Raw genomic sequence first — 23757 nt, forward strand, 5'->3', positions numbered from 1 at the left:
AGCACAGAATGCGTTTTCCACTGTGGGTCTGCAGGGATTAAATTCGTGGAGGAGAGGCTGGCCCCAATTCCAGAGACTCCTCTTTCTAAGGCGGCTCCAACCGCAGAGAGGGCGTTGCAGGGGCTGAGGACGGGTGGGGGTGGGGGTGGGGCGGCTTCAGGGCCCTTCCTCGCTTCGGGATCCCTCAGTTCCACGCGGAACCTGTCAGAGCCCGCGTGATCGTCGCCTCCCACTCCTGCCCTCCCCAACCGGACCACTCTTCTCAGTAGGGGCTGAACCGGCAGGGACCTTGCAGAGGAGTCTGGGTTGTGGGGGGGGGGGGGGGGCGGGGCGTCTGGAAGTCTGGGGTTCCTGCTGTTGGGCAGGTCCTGTCCCTCACCCGCCTTCGGCTGCACCTTTCCCAGGTGTTGAACCCGAAGGCAAGAGGGAGTGTCAATAGTGCTGCAGTTCTATTCGTTTTCTCATCCCCATGTTCTTTTTCTTTCACCTTCTCTCTCTACCTTCCGTTTCGCTCAGCACCCACTTTTCCTACGCCTCCCTGAAAAGGTTCTCTATCTGCTCTCCCAGGCTCTCTCTCTCCTCGCCACTGAGCCGGTCTATGCTGGCAGGGTGAGGCCATGTAGGCCACCATTCAGGTGATCCAGTTTAAAGCAAACAGCCTTACCAAAATTTCAGCTAGGCAAGAGAGAGTGAGGGGGAGCGCTCGCGAAAACGTTGGTGGGAAGAATTCGCGTGTGTTTTTTGGGCGCAGTCATAATTCCACGCAATTTCCTCCGACTCGACGCACGCTCGCATGGACTTCAGTCTGTCGGAATCTCGGCGGCTATTCCCAAACCCGGGCTTTACGTTATATATGGCGGTAAATGAACCCGGGTCCACTCCAAAGCAGGTGTGTGTGTGTGTGTGTGTGTGTGTGTGTGTGTGTGCGCGCGCGCGTCCGCGCGAACTTTTGAACATAAAATGAGCAAATGGGGAAACCGTTGTGAAGTCCCCTGAACTCAGTTGGCGGTACCTGCGGGGAACTCTAGAGAGGACAGAGTTTCCTGCGGTGTCATGGGGGTAATATTCTGGGAAGCTTGCCCCCCCTCCTTCCCCCGACACACACATCCTGGGTTCCTGAGAGCCCTTTTAAAGGTATTCCCTCTTGCAAACAGCCTTCTCTCTACTCCTGACCTTATGAAAAAGGGAGCCCCAGTGGAGCCAACCAAATCTGAAAAGCCTCACTTGGTCTCTGTTATCCTAGGCTGCGCCTCTCCCTTTGAGATTCCAAGCTTTCTGCGAGTGGCTAATTACCTTGGGGTGATCCCGAAATAAAATAGTAAGGCTGGGCCGGGTAGGGAGGAGGCTGTTCAAGTGAAATTGACAATCCAGTAATATCATTCCGTGAAGAGAGTCTGAAGACGTCCTCGTAATTTCCCTCAAGAAATCTGGTTTTACTGGTCGATCTCAGTAGGAGAATTCTTTGCCTAGAGGCTGGAAATGAGTAATAGGCCGTGTGTCTCCAAGTACTCGGCTAATATGATAATAAATACATTCAAAGAGAGCAACGGGGTGTTTACAATTAGTACCCAAACTTGTGCTGTTTGTCAAGAAGTCCCTAAATAACCCCTCCCCCAATCAAGCGAAGAGCCCAAAGGAGGTAGAAATCAGGTGGAAACATCTTCAAAAGGAATTAAAAAGCCGAAGCCGATTTTATTTCCTTCAGTCAAGTGTGAATGATGGGGCGGCCGCGGCGACAGTGACGGAGCCTACCTGACAAAGCATGCACTGAAGGGGCTGGGGTGGGGAGTGGGACCGGGCGGTGGGGGTCACCAAAGCGAAGATGCCTTTACCGGTTGCCCTGTGACTACCACTTCCCCGCTTTGCATCGAGGCGGTCGCCCGAGGCCCAGCGGCCACCTGGAACCTGGAACCCCCATCCAACAGGTCGCTGCCTCCCCCTCAAATGCGCATCACCCCGAATCGCTGTGAATGTTATCACCTTAAAGTGACTTTGAACGGGTTTATCCCGGATAGAGCTCACTGCAAGTTTTTCAGATTTGTCAGTTTCTAAGAATTTGCATGTTTTAAGTGAAGCTGAAACCGTGAAGGCTCGGGTTACACTTTAAAATATGCGAGGCTTCCGCGCGGCCCCCCTCACTTGGTAAGGCTCAATTGCTTCTTTAAAAAAGAAGAAGGAAAAAAAAAAACCACAAACCTGCTTTTAGAGTTTGGGATTCTCCCTCCTGCCTTTGTCACCACAATTCAGAAGCAATTGTCACTGCTTCTCAAAACCCAGTTTCCCGCCTGCCGTCGGGGAGGTCGGGAAAGCTGCTGCTCCGAGGGCCCTCGGAGTTTCCAGGCGTTTGCAGGGACCTGTCAGCTCTGCTGTCTATAATTTACATTGTTCATATAAGTTAGGGGCAACTCAGAAAGCAACTGGAAAGCTCGACGGCTGGGTGGCCCAGCGGCCCGGCGGGCCTGGCCGTCAACTATCGAAAGTAATGGACTTCGTCTGCTGGAAAGGGTTCTCCCGACGTCTGCCTCCAGGGCAGCACAAGGAATCCAAGGACTTCCCAGATCTCTGCGGGTTCGCGCCCTGCCTCCGCCGGCAATTCAGCCAGGAGGTTCCCTAGTCCTGTGGAATTGGGTCAAAGACGTACAGACAGGAGGAGAAACGGGGTGGGAGGGGGGGGGACAAGGGGAGAAAATTAAGAGAAAGCCATGCTTTAAGTGTATTCTAATTCTTTAAAGGGGTGGGTACAATGTTTCTATGCGGCCTGCTGGGGCGCCTCAAAAGCTCCGGCTTTGGGGTGGATTTAGAGGTGAGGACAGGAATGGGGGGGGCAGTAGTTGTTCCTCTCTTGTTCGGTTTTTAGGTCTTTTCCAGCAGCCCAGATGGACAAAGGAAGGAAGAACCCTCAGAAAAGTGGGGGCGATCTTCCCTCCTGGACCACTCCCTGAGATAAAGGGGGCGGGGATGGTAGGGGGCGGTGAAAGGCAAAGCGACCTTGGTATTTCCCCTCCCCCCACATCCACAGGAGGCGCGGCTTCCCCCATGAAATTTAGATTCCTTCATTCCACAATTCTTCATTCAGCACATACCATGCACCAGACACTGTATTAGACTCTCAAAAACGCAGCATTAATGTAAATCAGGCCCCAAACCCAGAGCCTAAGGATTGGCTCCCCGGAATGTTCTAAGATCAGCACACACCTTGGGATCGCCAGACTTGCTGCTCTACAGATTCCAACGCTGGGCAAACGGACACAAGGAAACCTAACTTCTGCATAACTTTTACTTCTCCCTTCCTTTTTTCTTTTCTCAAGTACCAAAGGACCATTAATTAGAAGAATAATTACTGCTACCCTATATTATCCCAACCCGTTCACTTTCTATCTGCTATAGACAATGCTAATAATGGCAATTATTGCTTCTATAAACATCCCGAGGCAGCACTCTCCTCCCGCGGGGTGTGTGTGTGTGTGTGTGTGTGTGTGTGTGTGTGTGTGTTTAAAGAATATATATAAAAAGTTCCCCCGCTCATTTGCATAGCTTCATCTTTACCTTTTCCCATTCAACCCTTGCAAAAAGCATATCTATTCAAAGCCCTTGCAAAAAGCATATCTATTCAAAGGGCATTTAGTCCATTTCTTTCTTGGCCGGTAAACCTATTCATCAATTGTTCTGCCTTGTAGATCGCATTCTAATGCTAATCTAGCGTGTTAAATATCTTTTTGTTCCCCTTTCACCGTTTTGTCATTCAGTTTATCCAGTTTTGGTCACCCATTTTATTTATTTATGCGCCTGCTCCTATTCAGGGGCTCATGTATTTTTTATTATGTTGTTTCACTGTCACGCAGTGTCAACTTAGTCTATTCAATGGGGGCTACTTGAAGGCCGGAGGGACAAAGCGTGTACACATTGCGCCGCTATTCATTCCGGCCAGCTGGATCGGCTGAAAAAAAAACCTTGTGAAAAGAAACGCCTCACAATGGACACAGAAGAAGTGCACAATGCTAACAGTTTTCCAAATACCACTGATTGGTTTCTTCACAATGAGGAGAAAGCCGCCGCTTTTTCTTAGCTCCACTTCAACAAACAACACTCTCACAAAACCTCCCAACCCTGCGTTTTGTTCCCGGACAAAACCTCCTCGACTGTCTAAACGCTCCCACTGAAGGACAAAAAAAAAAAAAAAAAAAAGATGGAAAAAAAAAAAAGCTCTTTCACTATGCCTTCTCCCCCCCCCCGCCCTTTTTCCCCCTGCAAGAGAGAAAAAAGAAATGGGGGGGGGGATTGTCAGTGAATTAATAATATCAGTCTTTTAAAAGAAGAGGGCTGACCTTTGAGATGCACTGGGCTGAGGGAGAAAGAACGGGGGAGAGATTAATAAAGTTTGGACGGCGCTCTCTCTGCCTGCGCGGGGCTGTGGGCTCGAGAAAGACACCGACGCGGAGGCCCGCGAGTTGCGGGGAACTTCCCTCGCCCGCAGGGGGCGGCGGCGGCGGCGGCGGCGGGGAGCGCCCGCGCCGAGCCGCGCTCTGATTGGCTGGCGCGCGGGTCCCTATCTGCTCCGGGGAGCCGGTCGGACCTTCCCTCCAGCTTCTGCGCCCCTCGCGAAGGCCGCCCGAGTCGGGGGCTGAGAAGGGGCGCGCGCTGTTTTGTTCTTGCTTCTTGCGTGGGCGGGGGAGTGAGGGGGAGAGGAAATTGTCAATAGAAGCGACAACAGCGGCCAGCTCCACTGCTTCCCGGAAGCCATCTCTCGCACGGTGGCGTCCCCCAGCTCTGCTTCTTCATGCTGGAACAGAATAAATTCCACCTGTTTGCGCAAAGCCCGAAGGCAGCACGCCTGGCCCCTCCGATGTGAGGCTTGTTTACAGCCTTTGGGCAACCGTGACTACCTAAAAAATGTCGTTGTGGTTTTCTGAAGCCTTAAAAGGAAAGGAAAATGTAGGGAAGGAAGGGAGGGAGGGAGGGAGGGAGGGAGGAGATGGATGAAGAGCGAGAGATAGATCTCAAGTCTGCATCAGCTCTTTGCCTAGTCCCAGCGCTGTATTTGTGGGCGACTTTGACTCTTACACACACACACCTAGCCCCTTCTCCACTCTCTTGCCGCAGAGTTGCTCCCACTTACTTCTGCACACGCTAACTTGGAGGGAGGCTTTCTCCAGGCGCAACTTGTTAGCAAGAGCACTGGAGTCGGAGGGGTGATAAACTAGTCACCCCCGCGGGGCCTGTGGACATACTCAACCCCACAGCCGCACAATCTGTTGGTGATGTGCTCACCGCCCCCTCCCCCCCCCCCCCGGGCAACTCCCCACCCCCCTCCCTTCACTCATCTTTCCAGACCTCTTCTCATTCACCAACACTCAGGAGCCTTGCTCCCAGAACAAGCTGATCTTTGGGAAAAAGGGAGGGGTGGGAGGGGGCGGGGAATCTTCGGGCCGGTGGGGCCGAGCTGGAAGGCTCAGGGAGGTAACTAAGATTTAGGGCTGGGGTGATTTCCAGCAAGCCGCAGGAAGTTCCGTGTTGAGAAGTGATGGGCTGCTACAAAAGGGAAAGACGAAGCCTTGAAAGGATTTAATTAACCGTGTCAGGGATAATTACCCCTGGACAGTCCAAATTAGTTTTGCATAATCGCTCAGAACCATATGAATTAACTTATAATATTGCAAAGAGCTCAGGGAATAACAGGAGAGGGATCGTTTTAATTAGTAAATCAGGGTCAAACCAGGAGAGCCTGTTTCTCACATTTCCAAAACTTTGCATGGTTTTTAAAATATTATTCCGTTGGGGGAAAACAATGACTTAAAAGAGTCGGGTCGCTTATAAAGACGTGCAGCTCCCAGAGATGGTCTCTGTCAATGGGGAAACTAGTTTAGGACTAGTTGAGTCCTGTATCTTGAGAATTTCTGTCCGGGTGGGCGGAAAATCAAGATCACCTTACGGTTAATTTTTTTTTTCCTCTGATATTCTTCCTGGTGCCCTATAATTTCTTTTCTAAAATGAAAATCCTTTATGATTTCAAGCCTTTCTCCAGTGGAAACTTGTCTAGCCCTGGAAATTCAACCCTCTGCATCAGAATTTGTTATACTTCTACTTTAAAGCAATTTAGTATGACAGAATAAAGCCCTAAAGAGGCCAAAAGTTGTACACTGTCGGGAGTAGTGATTACCCTTCCAAATAAAATCTTAAGGTGTAAACAAGGAATATGCCAAAGATACAGGAACAAATTACACTGACTTAAGTGGTGGGGCTCTCCTACTAACAAGATAAAGTGGTCAGGCAACTTTCCCCTCTTAAAATGTTACTGGAAACTAGTGAAATGCTTTGAACGGTCTGGATGTTTTCAATGGGCTCTGTTCTACTGCTTCATGAATGCTTTTTTTTCCCCAAGATAATACAACTACTTGGGTTTTTTTTTTTTTTTATCTTCTTTCCTATTCACGATTAAAAATGTGATAAATCAGGTTTTTGGCTCTGAATAACAATGGCTTGATTTAGATTTCCTAGTAAATCTATTCAAAAGTGAAACAAAGGCTGCCTTTGCAGGATACCTTACACTTCACCTGGACCAGGCACGTAAGGGCAATTCAGATAAAAATCTTGTTAGGAACTCAACAAGAAATAGAGGATTTTCTCTTTTCCCTGGTTCAGGCTTTATTTAAACTCTTTGTTCAAAAAAAATGAACAGAGTGATAGTCGGATTCTAATTTACAGATATAGTTTAGACGTCTAATATTAAATTAGAAGATCACACAAGAAAACCATTTACACATAAAGGTTAAAACCAATACTTAAACTTTTTAAAACTTTATATTACATAAAGTCAAAATGAAACTAAATACATGTTAGCCAACTTCATTCACAAACATTAGTCAAAATATATACATTTAAAAAAGGAACAAAAAGCTATAATTGAGGTTCTTTTCTCTAAAATGTGTTTTATCATAATTTGCAAATGAATTGCAGGTAATCTAAAAAATAAGCTAATTAGGGAGGAAACTCCAAAACACATTTAAGCGGTTCAAGTTGGTGAAGAAATGCTAGCTGAAAATGAGAGACATCTGTCAAAACAATTCTGGTGTCTTTTTCTTTTTTCAGTTTTGCTAAATAATAAATATATAATTACCACTCAGACAAAAAAGTCTGATTTATTCTTAAGATAAAATTGCGATTCTAGAAATAGTCCCGCAATTTTTAAAAGTTAACTTTGACATTTGCTCAAAATGCTTTAGAGTCTAAAACCGACTCAAATTTAGGGCAACGCCAACAACACATTTTCAGACTCAGTGTTTTCACGGACATATACACATTTACAATCTTAAGGTGAACTCAGCCATAAGGGGATAATAGGAACAGTGCCTTTTATCTTTCTGTAAACTGTGTCAGAAATCCAAGCAAGTGGATTCAGGGAAACCTAGCAGTCTTTTTTTTTTTTTTTTTTAAGGGCTAAAATCCAACTGACAACTTTTCATCTCATACACATTTCTTGTTTGCATTCCTTGCTTTTAAGAGCTCTCGCTCTCATTTGCATATGACGTGATAAACAAAAGAAAGCGTGGTCATCTCACATACAAAAGGCCATATTCGAGCCGGTCACTGGTCAAGAATGGATCCCGTCTGGGGGTTCTGCTTGAGAGAACAGAGATTCGCGAAGTCAAATAGTACAAATAGGGAGCAAGGCTGCTCAGAGTCATCTCGCTCCGAGAAACTCATGACACATCAGCTTTTCCCTCGTGCTAGCCATTTCAGACCTAACACTTGAACAGAGTGCATGCGACACAGACCAGGAGAAAAAAAAAAAAAAAGAGATGAGAAACAAAAACAAAACCGACAATAAACTTCCAACAAACAAAACTGGAAAGCCCAACTTGTCAAAAACAGTTACTCCTCCACCTCTGTGGGCCAAAACGCAACAGGTTCCGAAGTGCAAAGCAAACATCAACTGCTGTCGGATACAACCACCCTCCTTAGAGTAGGCTGCCGAAGTGCGGGTCTGAAATGATCCTGTGAATCCACACGCACACTCGCCCGAGCACTCCCGCGCTCTGCCACTCGCGCCCCGACTGGCATCTCCGCCTCTGCCTGCACCTATACATCTTATGTACATACAAACCGGGGCCCCCGTCGCGGGAGGGCGCACGGGGAGGCCGCGGAGCTCGTACCTATACATATGTACACGTGTGCACACCGGTCCTCGCGAGGCGGCCCCGCGGGGGTCATAGCGCGGCGGCGTAGGCCGCGGGGTAGGGGTCCAGCTGAGGCTTGCCCATGCCCGGCAGCAGGATGTAGGCGAGCGGCGGCTGCAGCCCGGGGCTGGGCCACGCGCTGCAGTTGCACGGGATCATGTAGCCCGGGTTGCCCGGGCTAGGGTGCGAGTGCGTGTGCCCCCCGGCGGCCGCGGCCGCCGCTGCAGCCGCCGCCGCCGCGCCATGGAAGGCGCCGGCGCCCGCGGTCGGGTAGCCCAGCGACGACGCGTACGGGAGGCCGGACGACGACGACGAGATCTCTGCCATCTTGGAGCCCAAGTCGAGTAGCGAGTAGGGACTGCCGGCGGCGGCGGCGGCGGCGGCGGCGGCGGCAGCGGCGGCCGACTGCGGGAAGAAGACGCGCGCGGCGGCGGCGGCAGCGGCGGCGGCCGCCTTCTCGGGATTGGCGAGCAGCGATTCAGGCACCAGGCCGCCGCCCGCGCCCGCGTGCAGCCCGGCGCCCGCCTTGAGCGCCGGGTGCTCAGCGTCGGCCACGCCGCCCAGGCCGTAGGGCACCGGGAAAGCGAACTTGTCCTTCTTGAGCAGCGTCTTGGGCTTGCGCCGCGGCCGGTACTTGTAGTCAGGGTGCTCCTTCATGTGCATGGCGCGCAGGCGCTTCGCCTCGTCGATGAACGGCCGCTTCTCCGACTCGGTGAGCAGCTTCCACTCGGCGCCCAGGCGCTTGCTGATCTCCGAGTTGTGCATCTTGGGGTTTTCCTGGGCCATCTTGCGCCGCTGAGCCCGCGACCACACCATGAAGGCGTTCATGGGCCGCTTGACGTGGTCCACCGGCTTGGACATGCTCTCGCCGTGCCGCGGCTGCAGCCCGCCGCCGCCGCCGCCCGGGCCGTCGCCCTCCGCCCGGAGGAAATCAATGTTGGCTGTCCACGGGGACCCGTTCGGCCCGCCCGCGCTCGCTGCACCCCACTTCGCGCCCCGGAGTCGCTCTCGCCCGGGAAGAGGGGGCTAGGGGCCGAGCCCAGGGCCGCGCCGCGCCCCGGGCCGCCCTGGTCTCTTCGGCCGAGCTGCGGAAAATCCTCGCGGGGGCACAGTAACTTCTCGGCGGTGCCCCCACCCCACGGTGGCAGTTTGCCCTTTGCTTTCTTTTTGTCCTTTCTCCCTGGCTGCGTTTGCTCACGAACTCCCCGCAGGTAGTCGCTACCCCGCAGAACTCTCCTCCTCCTCGGTCTTTTCTCTCTTAAATGCACAGCAGCTCGGAAAGTTGCGTCGCGAAGACCCCACCAAGTTGAGCCGAGGAGTCCGCCGCCGCGTGCTGCCAAGTGCCAAAGGGGGCTCTCGGCGGCTGGAGTGTTTGGGTTCTCCTCGGTGACTTTCTCATTTGACAGTAGCAGATGAGGGTGGGGGAGGAGGGGAGGTGGCCCGGGAGGAGGAAGAGGAGGGGGGGGGCGGAGGAGGTCCGGGAACAGCAAGGGAACGCAGAGCGCAGCAATGGGTATAAATACAAATACAGCAGCACCAGCCGGTCTTCCAGAATCTGGGCAGGGCTCGCTGGTGGGAACCCCTCCCCCCCCCCAAGCGGCTGGGGGGTTTGGAGGGAGAGCTGCCTGCCTCCCCAGCACCTGCTTCGCGGGTCTTCCTCTCCGGCTGCAGGTCCGGGAAGGAAGCTGTAGGCTTGAGCAAGCCTGGGGTCGCCGGGCCTCAGGGGAAATCCTCCCGGCTCGCCGAGCTGCCGCGTTTTCCCGTAGTCCCCCGGGCCATGCCGGCTCAGCTCACTCTGAGCTCCTCCAGGGGCACCGGCTGGCTCAGGCTCCCGGAGCGCGCCGGGCGTGGAGCTCGGCGCTGCGGGCCGGGCTCCGGCTCCGTCCGCTCCTGGCTCCTCTCGGCCGCCGCCCGGCACTTGCAACTAACTTCTCCCAAGTTTCCTGCGCCGGCGCCGCCGCGCCCCTCTCCGCGCGCTCGCCTCGGAGCGTGCGCCCGCCTGTGCGCCGCGCCCAGGGCCCCTCTCTCCCGGCTTCTCCTGCCAGAGCCGAGCAGGCGCTGGGCGGAGGTGCTGGAGGAGGGGATTTAAGGAAAACGCGCCATCACCTCTATTCGCAGGTCCGCGCTGGGGCTGCTCCCGCTTCCCCCACTCCCGTAGCACTGTGGGCCCCTTCCTGGCCCAGGCCGCCACTCCGCCGCTCCCGAGGCGGCACGAGCCCCGTGCACGGGTTCAGGTAAGTGTGGCTACCTGCGTGTGCACGCGCCAGGAGCCGGCGCTGGGTGTGCATGTCCAGCGGCGACTGAGTGTGTGTATATCTGGGGGCATGCGGAGGAGGTGGAGCCCAAGACTCCAGGAGGGAGGAGGGACCAGCGGAGCCTCCTCCCGCTCCCACACCCCCAGGACCGCGAATTAAACCGGATCCCCTCCGCCCCCCTCCATACTCCTCCTCCCACCCCTTTTCACTTGAGAGCAGGTTGAGGCGAGCGGAGAGCCAGGAGCGCGCCGCAGATTCTGCGCACTGTTTGGTGTTTGGCAACCCCTGGTGTCATCCCGGCTACCCTGGCACTGGTCGCGGCTCTGGGATCCTCTGCGTGGAGAAAGGAGGCGCGCACGAGAAGAAGAGCCTCTCGAACTACGGCGGAAGAGGGGACGTACCCTAGAAAATGTTGGAGATTTTTCCTAGGAAGAAAGTGCTCATTTTCCTTGGAGGTCCAGATGTTACTTGCAGCAGATGCTTCTCGCATTTTCTTGCGCTGGTGATGCACCCAGTCAGAGGTAGTGAAGTGAAAAATAACTGAGGAGGAACTGAGCGTGCTCTTGGCAACCTTTTCGAAAAGGAGCTCGCCCAGGCTGAAAATAGGCATCCTTGGCTGACTGTTTAGCTCTTTGAAAATTCTGGGTGTTTTGTTTTGTTTCTGTTCTGGTCGACAGAGCCATCTATATGCTGATCTCTTTCAGGTACAGTTAACTTACACTGTCTCACTTAAATGCACAGATAGGGTGAAGGTGTTCAAAATCCGGAAGTGTAAAAATGTCTCTCTGAAAGAATAAAGTAAAATGTACCAATCACTCTGTACTGGAATAGCTTTAATGTGGTCAGTGTCCTTAGAAAGGAAGAGTTTCCTTATAATTGACACGATGCAAAAATAGCATGATTTTGTTTGCATATTTTTATCACTTCTTGGTATGCTGCAGCACACTCATAGTGTGATCAGTCTGGAGGTTTTATTCACAAGTTGGCCTGTCCTTCGGGGAGAACTCGCTTGCCTGCTTTCTTCGGCAGTTAGGATCCGACCTAGCCATGTGGTGTGTGCAAGTAGGGAGTTCTATCCACAGTTAACACTTTAAAACTTCCCTGCAATGTATGTTCATCCCATACACAGACACACAGACACAAAGCTTCGATTGTTTTTATGAACTTAAATAAAAAATGTTTGGGGCCATCAGATTTATTTTAAAAGTTAGGCTTGTTTTATTGCTCATTTTCAGAATAGTGGTTATTGCTTTAATTTTAGTTGCTGTGCCATAGAGACATGTAAATGGCAGTGAGGTGGGGAGGGTCTGTATTTGTCTTACAATATCACATTTACAAATGTTTACTTTGTATTATGTCCTTGTGCTGCTGAAACAACTGGACAGGTTTCTGTAGAACCATATTCCTTTACAGTCTCCATAAAGCCACTCTGTCATTCAGAGACTCTGCGTAAAGTTACATTAAAATACCGGCAGGTGTAATTACATCGACTAGAATATTAAATATACTGTTTTGTGATGCTAAACTACAGAATTCTCATCCCTGAGCTTTCAACCCAACTTGTGTAGTGGGTTCAGGATGAAAACATTATACACTGTCATATGAAAGAACATATGTGCAGGTATGCAAGATACGAAAAACGTCATTCACTAAACATTGTGAATGAAGTTCAGTCTAATCGTGAAAATTATCTTGACATGTACAGATAAGGATTGAGAAAAGATATTTATATTGGCGAGGTAAATTATAATCTACTCTTTTCAAATTTAAAGTTAAAAATCCATTGTAATGAATTATTACCGTGGGAAAAATATTTGTACGTGTGATTGAAATATATGCTTATATGTTCAATACCTCATAAAAAATAAAATACATAAGCCTCCTTGGACATGGTTTTAGAAACTGCAGTGTTGCCTGTTTAGTGATAGTACACGAACCACATCTGAAAGTCCCTAAGTCCAAGAATGTTGAACTGTAGAAAACAAAGGTGCTTTCCACACCTAAAAAGAAAATGGCTGTTTGTCTCGTCACCAAGTAAAATTTCACACATTTCAAAACAGGAGAGATTTGCTTTCCATTTTCAGTTTTTAGGGGATCAATATTCTTGGCCTACACCCTTCCCAACCAACCCAGGGCCCTCACAGTAAGCTGGGAGTGACAGGAAGGCGGTGTGGTACTCTTGTCTGAATCTGGTCAAGCTTTTCACAGAGTTTTCATGCCATTCTCTTTCTTACGTGCCAAAATGCACATCCAATTTTAAAGTTCACAGATCTTATGCTTGAATTGATATGAGGTTATATTTTTGTTCTTGTGTTTGTTTTTTACCTGCAGGTGAAAAATACCAAGGTATAGGAAAGAGAATAGTCTGTCTGATTGTCTGAGTGAATAGGGGAGGCAAAATAAACTGAAAGAGAATTATAAGTTCGATGGGCTTTATATTGTCAGCTTTTGATTGGGAGCAACCAGAGAACTGTATACCTTGATCAGCAGAGTCTTTGTGGGCTCTGTATTTTCCCTGTGGCCATGTAATACCCGTGATCACAAATATATCGAATCAGAAACGGAGAGACAGACAACCTCTCCGAAAGTTTGTGAGTTTGTGTGAATTCAGTTTCTTCTTTTCCCCCTTAAGGGCTCCCCAGTAAATGGTCTCTGTTCAGTTCTAAAGCTTTCACTAGGAGGCAGCAATGAGGTTGTTGGGGAATTAAAAAAAAAAATACCTTGGCAACACCAGACATGAGTGGCCTTTTCTCTCTTTCTCTTCCACAAAAGAGGGGAGAATATTTGGGTCCCGAAGGAAGACAAGGGATCAGAATGAACTCCATCCTTTTCCTCCATCCTTTCCGTCTCTGCTCCGCTCCCATCCTGGATTTTCACCCGGCTGGCTCACCAACACATTTTCCTAGCACCATGGAGGTGGGGCACCACGAGGTGAGCCAAAGAAAGTGGCTGGGCAGTAAAGATGACACCTTCAAAGTGCACAGGCCAAGTCATTGCACCTGGAACACTAGCAGCGACAGAGAACTTTGGGGGTCTGGTCTTAAGCAAGTGTAATGACAGCATTCACGAGCTCTCATACCTGTGTAGAAAGGTAATACAGCCTGTTTGGTTGAGGAGGAAACAAGCAAACTGTGGCAAAAGCTGCCTTACTTAGGCTGTTGTCACAGTTCTCTAGTCCCACTCCTCTGACCCCCCCCCCCCGCTCTTTTCCCATCAGCCCCCAAAAGGGGGAAAGCCCCAAACATGGGGTCCACAGAGAGCCGAGGAGACAAAAGGGGAGTTGAAGCCGACAAGGCGGGAGCCAAAACTGCACAAGTCACCTTTCACTGGTGACTGCTACATTTTCATCATTTTGACCTTTCTCTCCCTCGATTCTCACCGCTCCTGCCTTAGAAACCGGCACTACACAGATCAATTCTGGAGACACCTTTCCTCATCCCTCCTTAGCAGTGCTCACACTGCATTTTCAAAAAGGAGCTTTACCTAGATGACAGAACAAGAAACACAAAATAAAAAACAGCTCTCTCTCACTCTCTCTCCCCCTCCTCCTTTGGAGGACCCCGCCAAAAGCACCTAAGGGAAAAAAAGACAATGCAAATAATCCAAGACAGACAACTTCAGAAAATACTGATTCAGATCCCAAGAATTCCTTAAAAGCAATGGAGAGATTTACCTCTCCAAGGATAAGAGGTTTTTTAAGTGTGAGGGAGCCAGCCGAGAAACAACACCCGAAATGAACGAGGACATTCATCGTGTCATGTGGCCTGTGTAACGAAAAATCCTTCCAACCCGTAGTTTTCTACTGAGGAGCCTGGGTTCTGGTGTGGTGGGGTTACTTGTAAATTTCATCACCATACACGCTCTGGTTGATCTTGAGCAAGAACAAAGCTGAGAGAAGGAGGACCCCTTCAGTCTTCCAGCAGGGTGGTGAATAAGCCATGTTTCTGGCTCTGCAAACTCCCTCTTGTCTTACCGTCGCCCCTTCCAGCTTCCAGGTGACCCTGCCTTGCCCTCCTCAGATTCGGTCTCCCATTTAAGGATGGGTCTGATTTGATTCTTTTATAGCTATCATTTATTCCGTTCTTAAGATATTGTACCTTTTACATACATTATCTCCTTTCGTTTGTTCGGAGAGCTCTATGAGGTAAGAGCTACCTCACTTTGCAAGTTGGGAACTGAGCCTTAGAGTAGATGAATGACATGCCCAAAGTCACACAACCCAAAGTGGAAGAAATGGCCTTTGAATTAAGCTGACGTTCCTCACCACCATCACCGTGAGACCCGACACAAGACTCAGCCCCTTCCTGGCACAGATTCTTAATTCCACCTACCTCCTCAGGCCTTCTGTGACTCACTCTGTGCCCCACACCCCTTCTGAGGGAGTGCCCAATGGCAATCTCCCCAGCATGACGTTCCAAACCCACAACAGCACCCCATCACCAGAGGGAGTCTCTCAAAGTCCGGGCTCGGTGCTTATCAACACAGATCAGGTCTCAGCTGCAATCCACCTGCCCTCCCTCTGCCGGCCTCCCGCTGCAAGCACCGAGAAGAACTCAGTCTCCACCCTCACTCAGACAGGCCAGGGCCCCTAAGAGGGAGTCTCATACCCATGATATCGAGCCTGTCTTTACATTTCCTCAGCATAAGGGATGTTTCTTGTCCATCCACCTCCCTCCTTCCCTCATTCCTCTTCACCTTTTGTAAACTCCAAGGACACAAAGTGGGTATAAGCACAGTTCTGGATTTACGACAAGCTCCCATGAATTGCTCCTCCAATGGTTTGTTTGTTTGTTTAATAATGTAACAAGGGATCCACTGCTCAAAGTAAAATCTTCCAGTAAACCTATATCAAACCAAATGATCTCCCCAGTGAACAATATACTTGCCTCCCCTAAACGGACGTAATTGTTTTCATTCCTTTGACTTTTTTTTTTAAATTTTTTTTTTGCAACATTTATTTATTTTTGGGACAGAGAGAGACAGAGCATGAACCGGGGAGGGGCAGAGAGAGAGGGAGACACAGAATCGGAAACAGGCTCCAGGCTCTGGGCCATCAGCCCAGAGCCCAACGCGGGGCTCGAACTCCCGGACCGCGAGATCGTGACCTGGCTGAAGTCGGATGCTTAACCGACTGAGCCACCCAGGCGCCCCCCATTCCTTTGACTTTTTAAAAAAAATTTAGCTATATCGTTTTTTCATTTATAGGTGTCCTTTAAAATTATGTTTTTATTTTAATTGTTTATATAATATTTATTAATGAACTTTTTTCATTTAGTTACATTCTTTGAATTTAATATTACTGCATATCGTGGAGTTTATTCATCCTAGCTGCCATGTAATATTCAGTGGTGGAAATATACCACATGTATTTGCTTATCCTCTCTTGGTGATGAGCATGTGGGTTGTTTCCAGTTTGTTTGTTTTTTAAGTGTATTGATTTTGAGAGAGAGAGAGAGAGGGGAGGAGGGGCAGAGAGAGGCAGAGAAACCCAAGCAGGTTCTGCACTGCCAGCATGGAGCCCCACGGGGGTGGGAGGGTGTCTAGAATCCACAAACGAGAGATCATGGCCTGAGCGGAAGTCAGACGCTTAACCCACTGAGCCACCGGGTGCCCCTGGTTGTTTCTAGTTTTTAACCATGTGTAAGGGCCTCCAGAAGCATTCTTTTTCCTGTCTATTGTACACATGCAAGAGATTTTACAGGCAAAAAGCTGTAAAAATGGGAAATAGCTAGTGCCGTACCCCTTTTCCAAGTGTTTCTGTTTGCTTTTGATTTTTTTCCCCAGGCATTCAGAGAAGTTGTCTTTTATATTTTGTCTCAAGTTTATGGTTATTATCTGTGGGCTGGTTGGTCTTATAGGAGCTATTTCTCTGTTTCCAGAATCCCTCTGAAATTGTGTTTTGTGTATAGCATGAGGTTTGATTTTTTTTCCATCAGGATACTCAATTTCCCAGAACTATTCATTGAAAAGACTGCTTTTATATACTGCCCATTACTACTACCTTTGCCATCTGATGCGAGGTGGTTTCTGAGCTCTTTCTTTTGCTTCCTATTATGGAGTTTTTCTATTTTTTTCACTAATATTGCACTATCCTAATTCTGGCAGAACAAATCTTCACGTCTTGTTCTTACTCAAATGTATCTTGGCTACTTTTGGCCTTTGTGCTTCCACATACATTTCAGAACAGATTGTCAGGTTCCAAATATTCTTAAAAACCCCAAATCTGAAAATTGTTTTTATTTTTTTTTTTTATTTTTATTTAAAAAAATTTTTTTTTCAACGTTTATTTATTTTTGGGACAGAGAGAGACAGAGCATGAACGGGCGAGGGGCAGAGAGAGAGGGAGACACAGAATCGGAAACAGGCTCCAGGCTCCGAGCCATCAGCCCAGAGCCCGACGCAGGGCTCGAACCCACGGACCGCGAGATCGTGACCTGGCTGAAGTCGGACGCTTAACCGACTGCACCACCCAGGCGCCCCTGTTTTTATTTTTTAAGTGGAGGTATAATTGGCATGTAACATCATATTAATGTTAGGGCCACAACATAATGATGTGGTATCTGTATACATTACAAAGTGATCACCACATTAAGTCTATCTAACATTTGTCACCATAGGCAATTGCAAAATTTTTTTTCTTGTGATGAGAACCCAAACATTTTTTTGAAAAGCCTTTTAGTTAAGATTGCTGTGATTCTCGAGGTTGATTTAGGGAGAATGGATATCTTTACAATTCTCACACTCTGAAGCCATGCATTGAGTTTCCCTCCCTTAATTTTGTTGTTTTTTAATACTCTGAGTGATATCTTAGTTTTCTGGTAGAATTCTTACTCATCTATTATTCTTTTTAAAAACTAGTAGTTTTACAAACTATTTTTGATACTATTGTAAATAGCATATTTTAAAGATATCTTGTTATTTTAAAAATATTTACTTATTTTTGAGAGAGAGAGAGAGACATAGAGTGTGAGTGGGGGAGAGGCAGAGAGAGAGAGAGGTGGACACAGAATCCAAAGCAGACTCCAGGCTCTGACATGTCAGCACAGAGCCTGATGTGGGGCTCGAACTCACTAACAGCAAGATCATGACCTGAGCGGAAGTTAGATGCTTAACTGACTAAGCCACCCAGGAGCCCCAACAGATATCTTTTTAAAAAGATAGTATCTTTTAAATAATTTTATATCCTATTGTTGGTATATAGAAATACAATAGATTTTTGTATATCGACTCTAAGTGGCAACCTTGTGAAATCACTTTTAATTCAAGTAATTTACTGTGGGTTCTTTTGGATTTTCCACATATGAAATCGTATCATCTGCAAATACTGATACACTTCCAATCTTCTACAGTTTATTTCCTTTTTCTTGTCTTATTGCACTGTCTAGACCCTTCAGTTCATTGTAGAACAGATAGATGCCCACTATTATGTGGTGATAGTGGGCACCTTTGTGTTTTTCCTGACCTATGTATGGCATAGTGGGGGGGAGGGAGTCACAGTACTCTTTTTAGAGCTTGGGGCTTTGAATGATCTAGTTCAGCCCTGGTCCCACTGTCACCCAATCACACACATGTACCCATTTTCCCAGGATTCTGCTTGCTTCTGCTTTGCTTAGACGGTTTGTTGAACCATCCAGTTTTTATCTCTAGAACAACAACCCCGCCGGGTTGGGTCCATGAACTCTGCACACTGGGAGAATAAATAACTCAATTGGTATAAATTTCTGCATCTCCCATTCCTCTATCAGCCTAGCAGAGGTGTTTGCCAAATATAGTTGCATACCACTTGCCTCGTCGTCATGTTAGACTGTTTGCCCTGACCTGTTTTTATGCCACTTTGCTATTTGCATCTTGGAGTAGGAAGCACAGCCTCTGTGTCTGCACCAGGAGAGGCCAGGTTGTGGGCCAGTTTTCTGTAGTTTCTTGCACCACCTATGGGGAAGGTGACTGCGTGTTCCTGCGTCCGTGCTCAGTATACTGAGGACAGGCCAAGTCCTCCATTCACTCCACACGGTCCACACCGAAATCAGGGTGGTGGTTTTCCCCAGCAGCATAATGTTCCCTTTCCTTCTTCTGGAGGCAAAGTAAAATGATCCACAAGCGAGCCAATGACATAATTCCTTCTAATTTTTGTGACTGGAATGTAATAAGAGGATACAAGACAGTAATCCAGAAGCATGAAGGAAGGGTGGTGAGTCCGGTGGCAATCTGCACCTAATCATTCCAGCTGCCTGAAAAGTTGACTCATGACCTCAGTGGACATATCGCACCCCCCCCACCCCCCCACCCCCCCCCCCCCCGGGTATTTGGAGAGCCGCATTGTATTGTAACACTTTGTTTGTGCACCGAAGTGTTTCTATACACTAACTTCCTAGTTGACGTGTCCTTTTGTTCATTATCAGCCTCCAGTTTCACATTCCGGTCAGTTGTCAGGAGTGGCCAAGACTCTAGGATCATAGGCATGCCTGCCATGCTCCCTTGCAATACACTTTGAAAACAGAATTTGACATTTGTGCGTGTGCATTGTCTACCAGCAAATACATCTATTGCTGTCAAACAAAGCCTGGTATTTGACAAAATTTGTCTTTGTTTATTTGCTTGAGGCAAAAGGGGCCTTTCATTGTGTCTCAAGAGCTTGCTTTTTAATAAAACTCTGCCTTTTCTGTTAGGACACATGAGAGTGAGTTAAGAGCTTGGCAACAACCTGACAAGAAAATATTATCTGATTGATTCATTAATAATAATTTGGAGTAGCTGCTTTTGTAAACATACTGTCAAGAGGCTGAGCTGATTGCTCTTTGCTTCATGTTTCTCTATACCCGGCCCAACTATTATTCTGGTGCCAGTGCCTCTTGGTTTCAACTGTTAACTCATTGTGTGTTCCCTTACTTCACTTTAAACATCCCAAGGGCAGAGACCGTATCTTATTGATCTTTATATCTCAGCACCTAGTGAGGCTCCTGGCATTGAACTGGCGCTAAATAAATTGCTGAACGCATGGATCGCTGCATGCTCGAAGTCTGTGTGAGCGCCGCCAAGGGGTTGAGGATGTAACTGCATGATTCAGGCACAGGATTGTTAAACTGGTCTTAATCGGTGATTTAATTAATTAATCTTAATGAAGTCTAGAACTGTGTGGAAATGGAGCAACCTCAGTAACATCTCTGATACTCCTAGTATCAGATACCCCCTGCCTTTTTAATGTTTATTTATTATTAGAGGCAGAGAGAGAAAGAGAGAGAAAATCCCAAGCAGGCTCTGCACTGTCAGCAGGGAGGCTGATGTGGGGCTCAATCCCTCCAGCCGTGAGATCGTGATCTGACCTGAAATCCAGAGTCTGATGCTTAACTGACTGAGCCACCCAGGCGCCCCAAAACTCCCACATTCTCGCCTTCTGTCATCAGGAGACTTGGTCATTATTGAAGTTCTTAATCTTACACTGCAACTGAAGACACGTCTGTAACAAAGACAACAGCTTTTCCATTTCAACTGTAGAAATTCTCTGCTTTTCAAGTTCCTTGACTATAAAATGAAAATTTACAGTTGAATTAAATCAATACATACTTTTATATTTCTGTAAAATGAATGGAGGATTGGTGATTGTACATCTCACAGGATACATTCTAAATACCACATATGTTTTCAGCGTTCTTACCGTGAATAATACAATTTCTACTCTAAGAGCCTGAGGCAGTGAGCCCATAGGGGTTCTGTGCAGGGTATCAGACTCTCAGGTGGGCCAGAGATTAGCCTTTTCCCCAAAGCTGCATTTGAAACACAACATAGGGACTTGGGAAGAGGGCAGGTAAAGGGGAACTGAAAGAATTTGTTCTGAACTCCTGATGTGAGCTGAGTTTGTGTTCCCACCAAACTCATATGTTGAAGACCTAACTCCCATTTGTGACTGTATTGGGGCATAGGGCCTGCGTGGGAATAATTAAGGGAGGGGCCCTGATCCAATAGGATTAGTGCCCTTGGAAGAAGAGACACCAGTGAGCTAGCTCACTCTCTCTGCGTGCACGCCGAAGAAAGGCAATATGAGGATAGAACCACTGTCTGCAAGCCAGGAAGAGAGAACCCTGCTGAAACCTTGATCTTGGACTTGCTAGCCTCCAGAACTACGAAAAAAAAATCTGTTGTTTAAGCCACTCAGTCTGAAATATTTTGTTATGGCAACTTGAGCTGAGGCAGGTTCTATATATACACTTCTATAGTGTTTGATATTTTATATAAAAATATAGTTTTGTAGAGACGCCTGGGTGGCTCAGTTGGTTGAGCATCCAACTTCAGCTCAAGTCATGATCTTGTAGTCCATGAGTTTGAGCCCCACATCTGGCTCTGTGCTGACAGCTCAGAGCCTGGAGCCCGCTTCAGATTCTGTGTCTCCCTCTCTCTCTGCCCCTCCTCCACTTGCACTCTCTCTCTCTCAAAAATAAATATTCAAAAAAAATTTTTGTCACCAAAAAAAGCTGATAAATATAACCCTCAGCCACTGGCAACTTCACTCCATGTTACCCAGAAATAAAATAAAGCATTCTGGGGTAGATAATATCTTTATTTTCTTAAATATTTATTTTGAGAGAGAAAGTGTGTGAGCAGGAGGAGGGGCAGAGGCAGAAGAGAGAGAGAATCCCAATCAGGCTCCACACTGAGCACAGAGCCCAATGTGGGGCTCAATCTCATGAACCCATGAGATCAAGACCTGAGCCGAAATCAAGAGTCGGCCACTTAACCGACTGAGCCACCCAGGCGCCCCTCCTTCGTGATTTTCAAAGCATGTTGGCTCCATTTATATGTACAGAACAGTTTAATGGCACAAACTGTGAAAATTGGTAATAGTTTTTATCCACTTTTTTACAACAGCAGAGGTCTAGGATTCCATCCCAGGACTGAGGCAGGAGTCTATCCAGGAGTCTGAGGCAGGGGTCTTTGAGATGGGACTGGTTGACTCTGCACTACTTAGGGTGGTGATCCCAGAGGCAAAATTTGTGAGGGTGGGTGAAGAAGCTCCTATGAGCATTCACACTGCACTACTTTTAAGGAATTATTGCAATTAACTCTACATAGGGTTGGGATGACAGACTGAGGGTTAAGTGTGTGAATCTTTAATTTTGTGTTACCGTAGAAATTTAATTGGCTGCTTCCAGCAACGCATGCTCAGTGACTATAGACTTTATGGTAGATTGAAGATTGAGACAAACTCTCTGTTACTCCTTCAGAGTCTCTCTCTCTCTCTCATGGACAGAGAGGTGAAGTGTAATAATTCACCCAGGGAATCTGGGCTTGTCTGAGTGATTTTCTTGACCAACAGGACACAGCAAAAGTGTTACTGTCTGACTTATAAGAAGGTTTGCAGCTTTCACCTGGGTCTGTTGGTCTCTGGGAGCCCTGAGCTGCCGTGGGAAAATTCCATCTACTCTGAGACTATCTATTTAGAGATATGCTTTGATAGACAGCACCAGTTGATTCTGGCCTTCTGGCCTTCACTGCCTAGGTGCCAGACATGAGAGTAATGCTGTCTCGGATCCTCCAGAGTGGCTCATCCCCCCCGCAGAATACCACCACGTGACCTTTGTCATGCGGTGCGCAGCAGAAGAATTGCCCAGCTGAGCCCTGCCCACATACCTCGTCTACAAAATCATGAGATATAATAAAATGCCTGTATTATGTCACTAAGTTTAGGGATGGCTGGTTATGCAGCAACAGATAACTAGAACAGCCTTCATCTGGACATCGAAATCTAGAGTATAATAATTAAGTAAACAAATCCATCTACCACTTTACAAGTTGATTCTGTTGAAGATTCCGTCGTTCCTTTCAGCCTGGAGAAGCCAGATTTAATGTATCAAGTAAAGGAGGAAAACAGAGGTTGTAAAGCCTGCAGGGGGAGACTTTCTCTTGGAGCAAAAGAATGGCTTGACAGCTGCAGAAATCCTGTATCTGATAGTCTCCTCCTGCCAACCTCAGGAAATTAAATACGGTTTTGCAGGGGAGACGGAGAAGTTAGGAAACCATATGCAGAGCTGAGGCTACTCTGTTATAATGTTATAATCTCTTCTGTTTCCCAGTGATGGGCCTTAATTTTCAATCCTGAAAGCAAGTTAGCCTTTTTTCCTTCACCGCTTAGAAAATGAAGTTTTTTCTTCCAGATTTTCCGGGAGTAGTCGCTCAGGCATATAACCCTTTGCCCTGCACAGGAGAGAGACAAACTTCATATGACCATGTATGCCACATTTAATCTGCATGATTATAGTTTAAAAGAAATTCTTGAAAAAAATTTTTTTGATGTTTATTCATTTTTGAGAGACAGAGAGAGAGCATGAGTGGGGGAGAGGCAGAGAGAGAGAGGTAGGCACAGAATCCAAAGCAGACTCCAGGCTCTGACATGTCAGCACAGAGCCTGACACGGGGCTTGAACTCACTAACAGCAAGATCATGACCTAAACGGAAGTCAGACGCTTAACCGACTGAGCCACCCAGGAGCCCCAATGTTTATTTATTTTTGAAAGAGAGAGAGAGCATGAGCAGGGGAGGGACAGAGAGAGAGGGAGACAGAGGATCCAAGCGGACTCTGCACTGTCAGCACAGAGCCCGACACGGGGCCCAAACCCACGGACCATGAGATCATGACCTGAGCTGAAGTCGGCGTTCAACCGACTACGCCACCCAGGCACCCCCATTTCTTTTTCTTTTCCAGCTCTAAATTTTTGGATTTTATTATTTTGACATACATGTGAATAAATTATCTTCATTGGACTGAGAAAGTAATCTATTATTCAATGAGGGCCGATTGCACATCTAACAACGATATGGCTCAGACAACCAGAGGACAAGCAGAAGACATTGCTAGAGGACACAAAAGCTTCACTGAAAAATTAACATGTAACAAAGGACTTTGATGACATTTATTTTCTGGGGTTCCACCTCCCTTGCTTTAGCCACCAGCTTTGACTTTCATCTCTTTGGGGGGATATGTTGCTTAAGGAAAATATTAGTAATGTCTACAGAGATGGATTAATAAATTCCATAGCTGACTGGACTCCCACTCAATCCGATGAATCAGTGGTTTTGTGGTTTCTGACATCAGCAGAGCCCATCAATTAAAATACATACTGCAATTAATGAGTTTTTAATTATAAACATTCTGAATAGGACGCCATCATAGAGGGTAAACAATACGTGTTAAAAAGGCAGGTAGGAGCAGCACATCGTAAGGAACTCTGACCTGGGAATCGCGCTCTGTGTTTGAGCCCCCTTTCTGCCTGGTGCAGGTTTCCAGCTTAACGTTTGGAGCCTCCGTCTTACCATCTGTACGACGATAACAGTCGTAT

At 47.7% G+C, this 23757-nt stretch overlaps 2 protein-coding genes across 2 annotated transcripts; one reads left to right on the forward strand and one right to left on the reverse strand.

Annotated features, from left to right (window-relative positions):
* Positions 1-6617: 6617 nt before the first annotated feature.
* Positions 6618-9391, reverse strand: SOX21 (SRY-box transcription factor 21). The gene has a single exon (XM_027065096.2). The coding sequence runs from the start codon at positions 9033-9035 to the stop codon at positions 8205-8207; it is 831 nt and encodes a 276-aa protein (XP_026920897.2). The 5' UTR covers positions 9036-9391; the 3' UTR covers positions 6618-8204.
* A 17-nt stretch (positions 9392-9408) lies between these two features.
* LOC113600834 (uncharacterized) lies at positions 9409-15194 on the forward strand. The gene is made up of 2 exons (XM_053217129.1): positions 9409-10408; positions 10649-15194. The coding sequence occupies exons 1-2, from the start codon at positions 9684-9686 to the stop codon at positions 10833-10835; spliced, it is 912 nt and encodes a 303-aa protein (XP_053073104.1). The 5' UTR covers positions 9409-9683; the 3' UTR covers positions 10836-15194.
* Positions 15195-23757: the final 8563 nt, after the last annotated feature.

Source organism: Acinonyx jubatus, chromosome A1 (genome assembly GCF_027475565.1).
Source record: "Acinonyx jubatus isolate Ajub_Pintada_27869175 chromosome A1, VMU_Ajub_asm_v1.0, whole genome shotgun sequence".
Classification (NCBI taxonomy): domain Eukaryota; kingdom Metazoa; phylum Chordata; class Mammalia; order Carnivora; family Felidae; genus Acinonyx; species Acinonyx jubatus.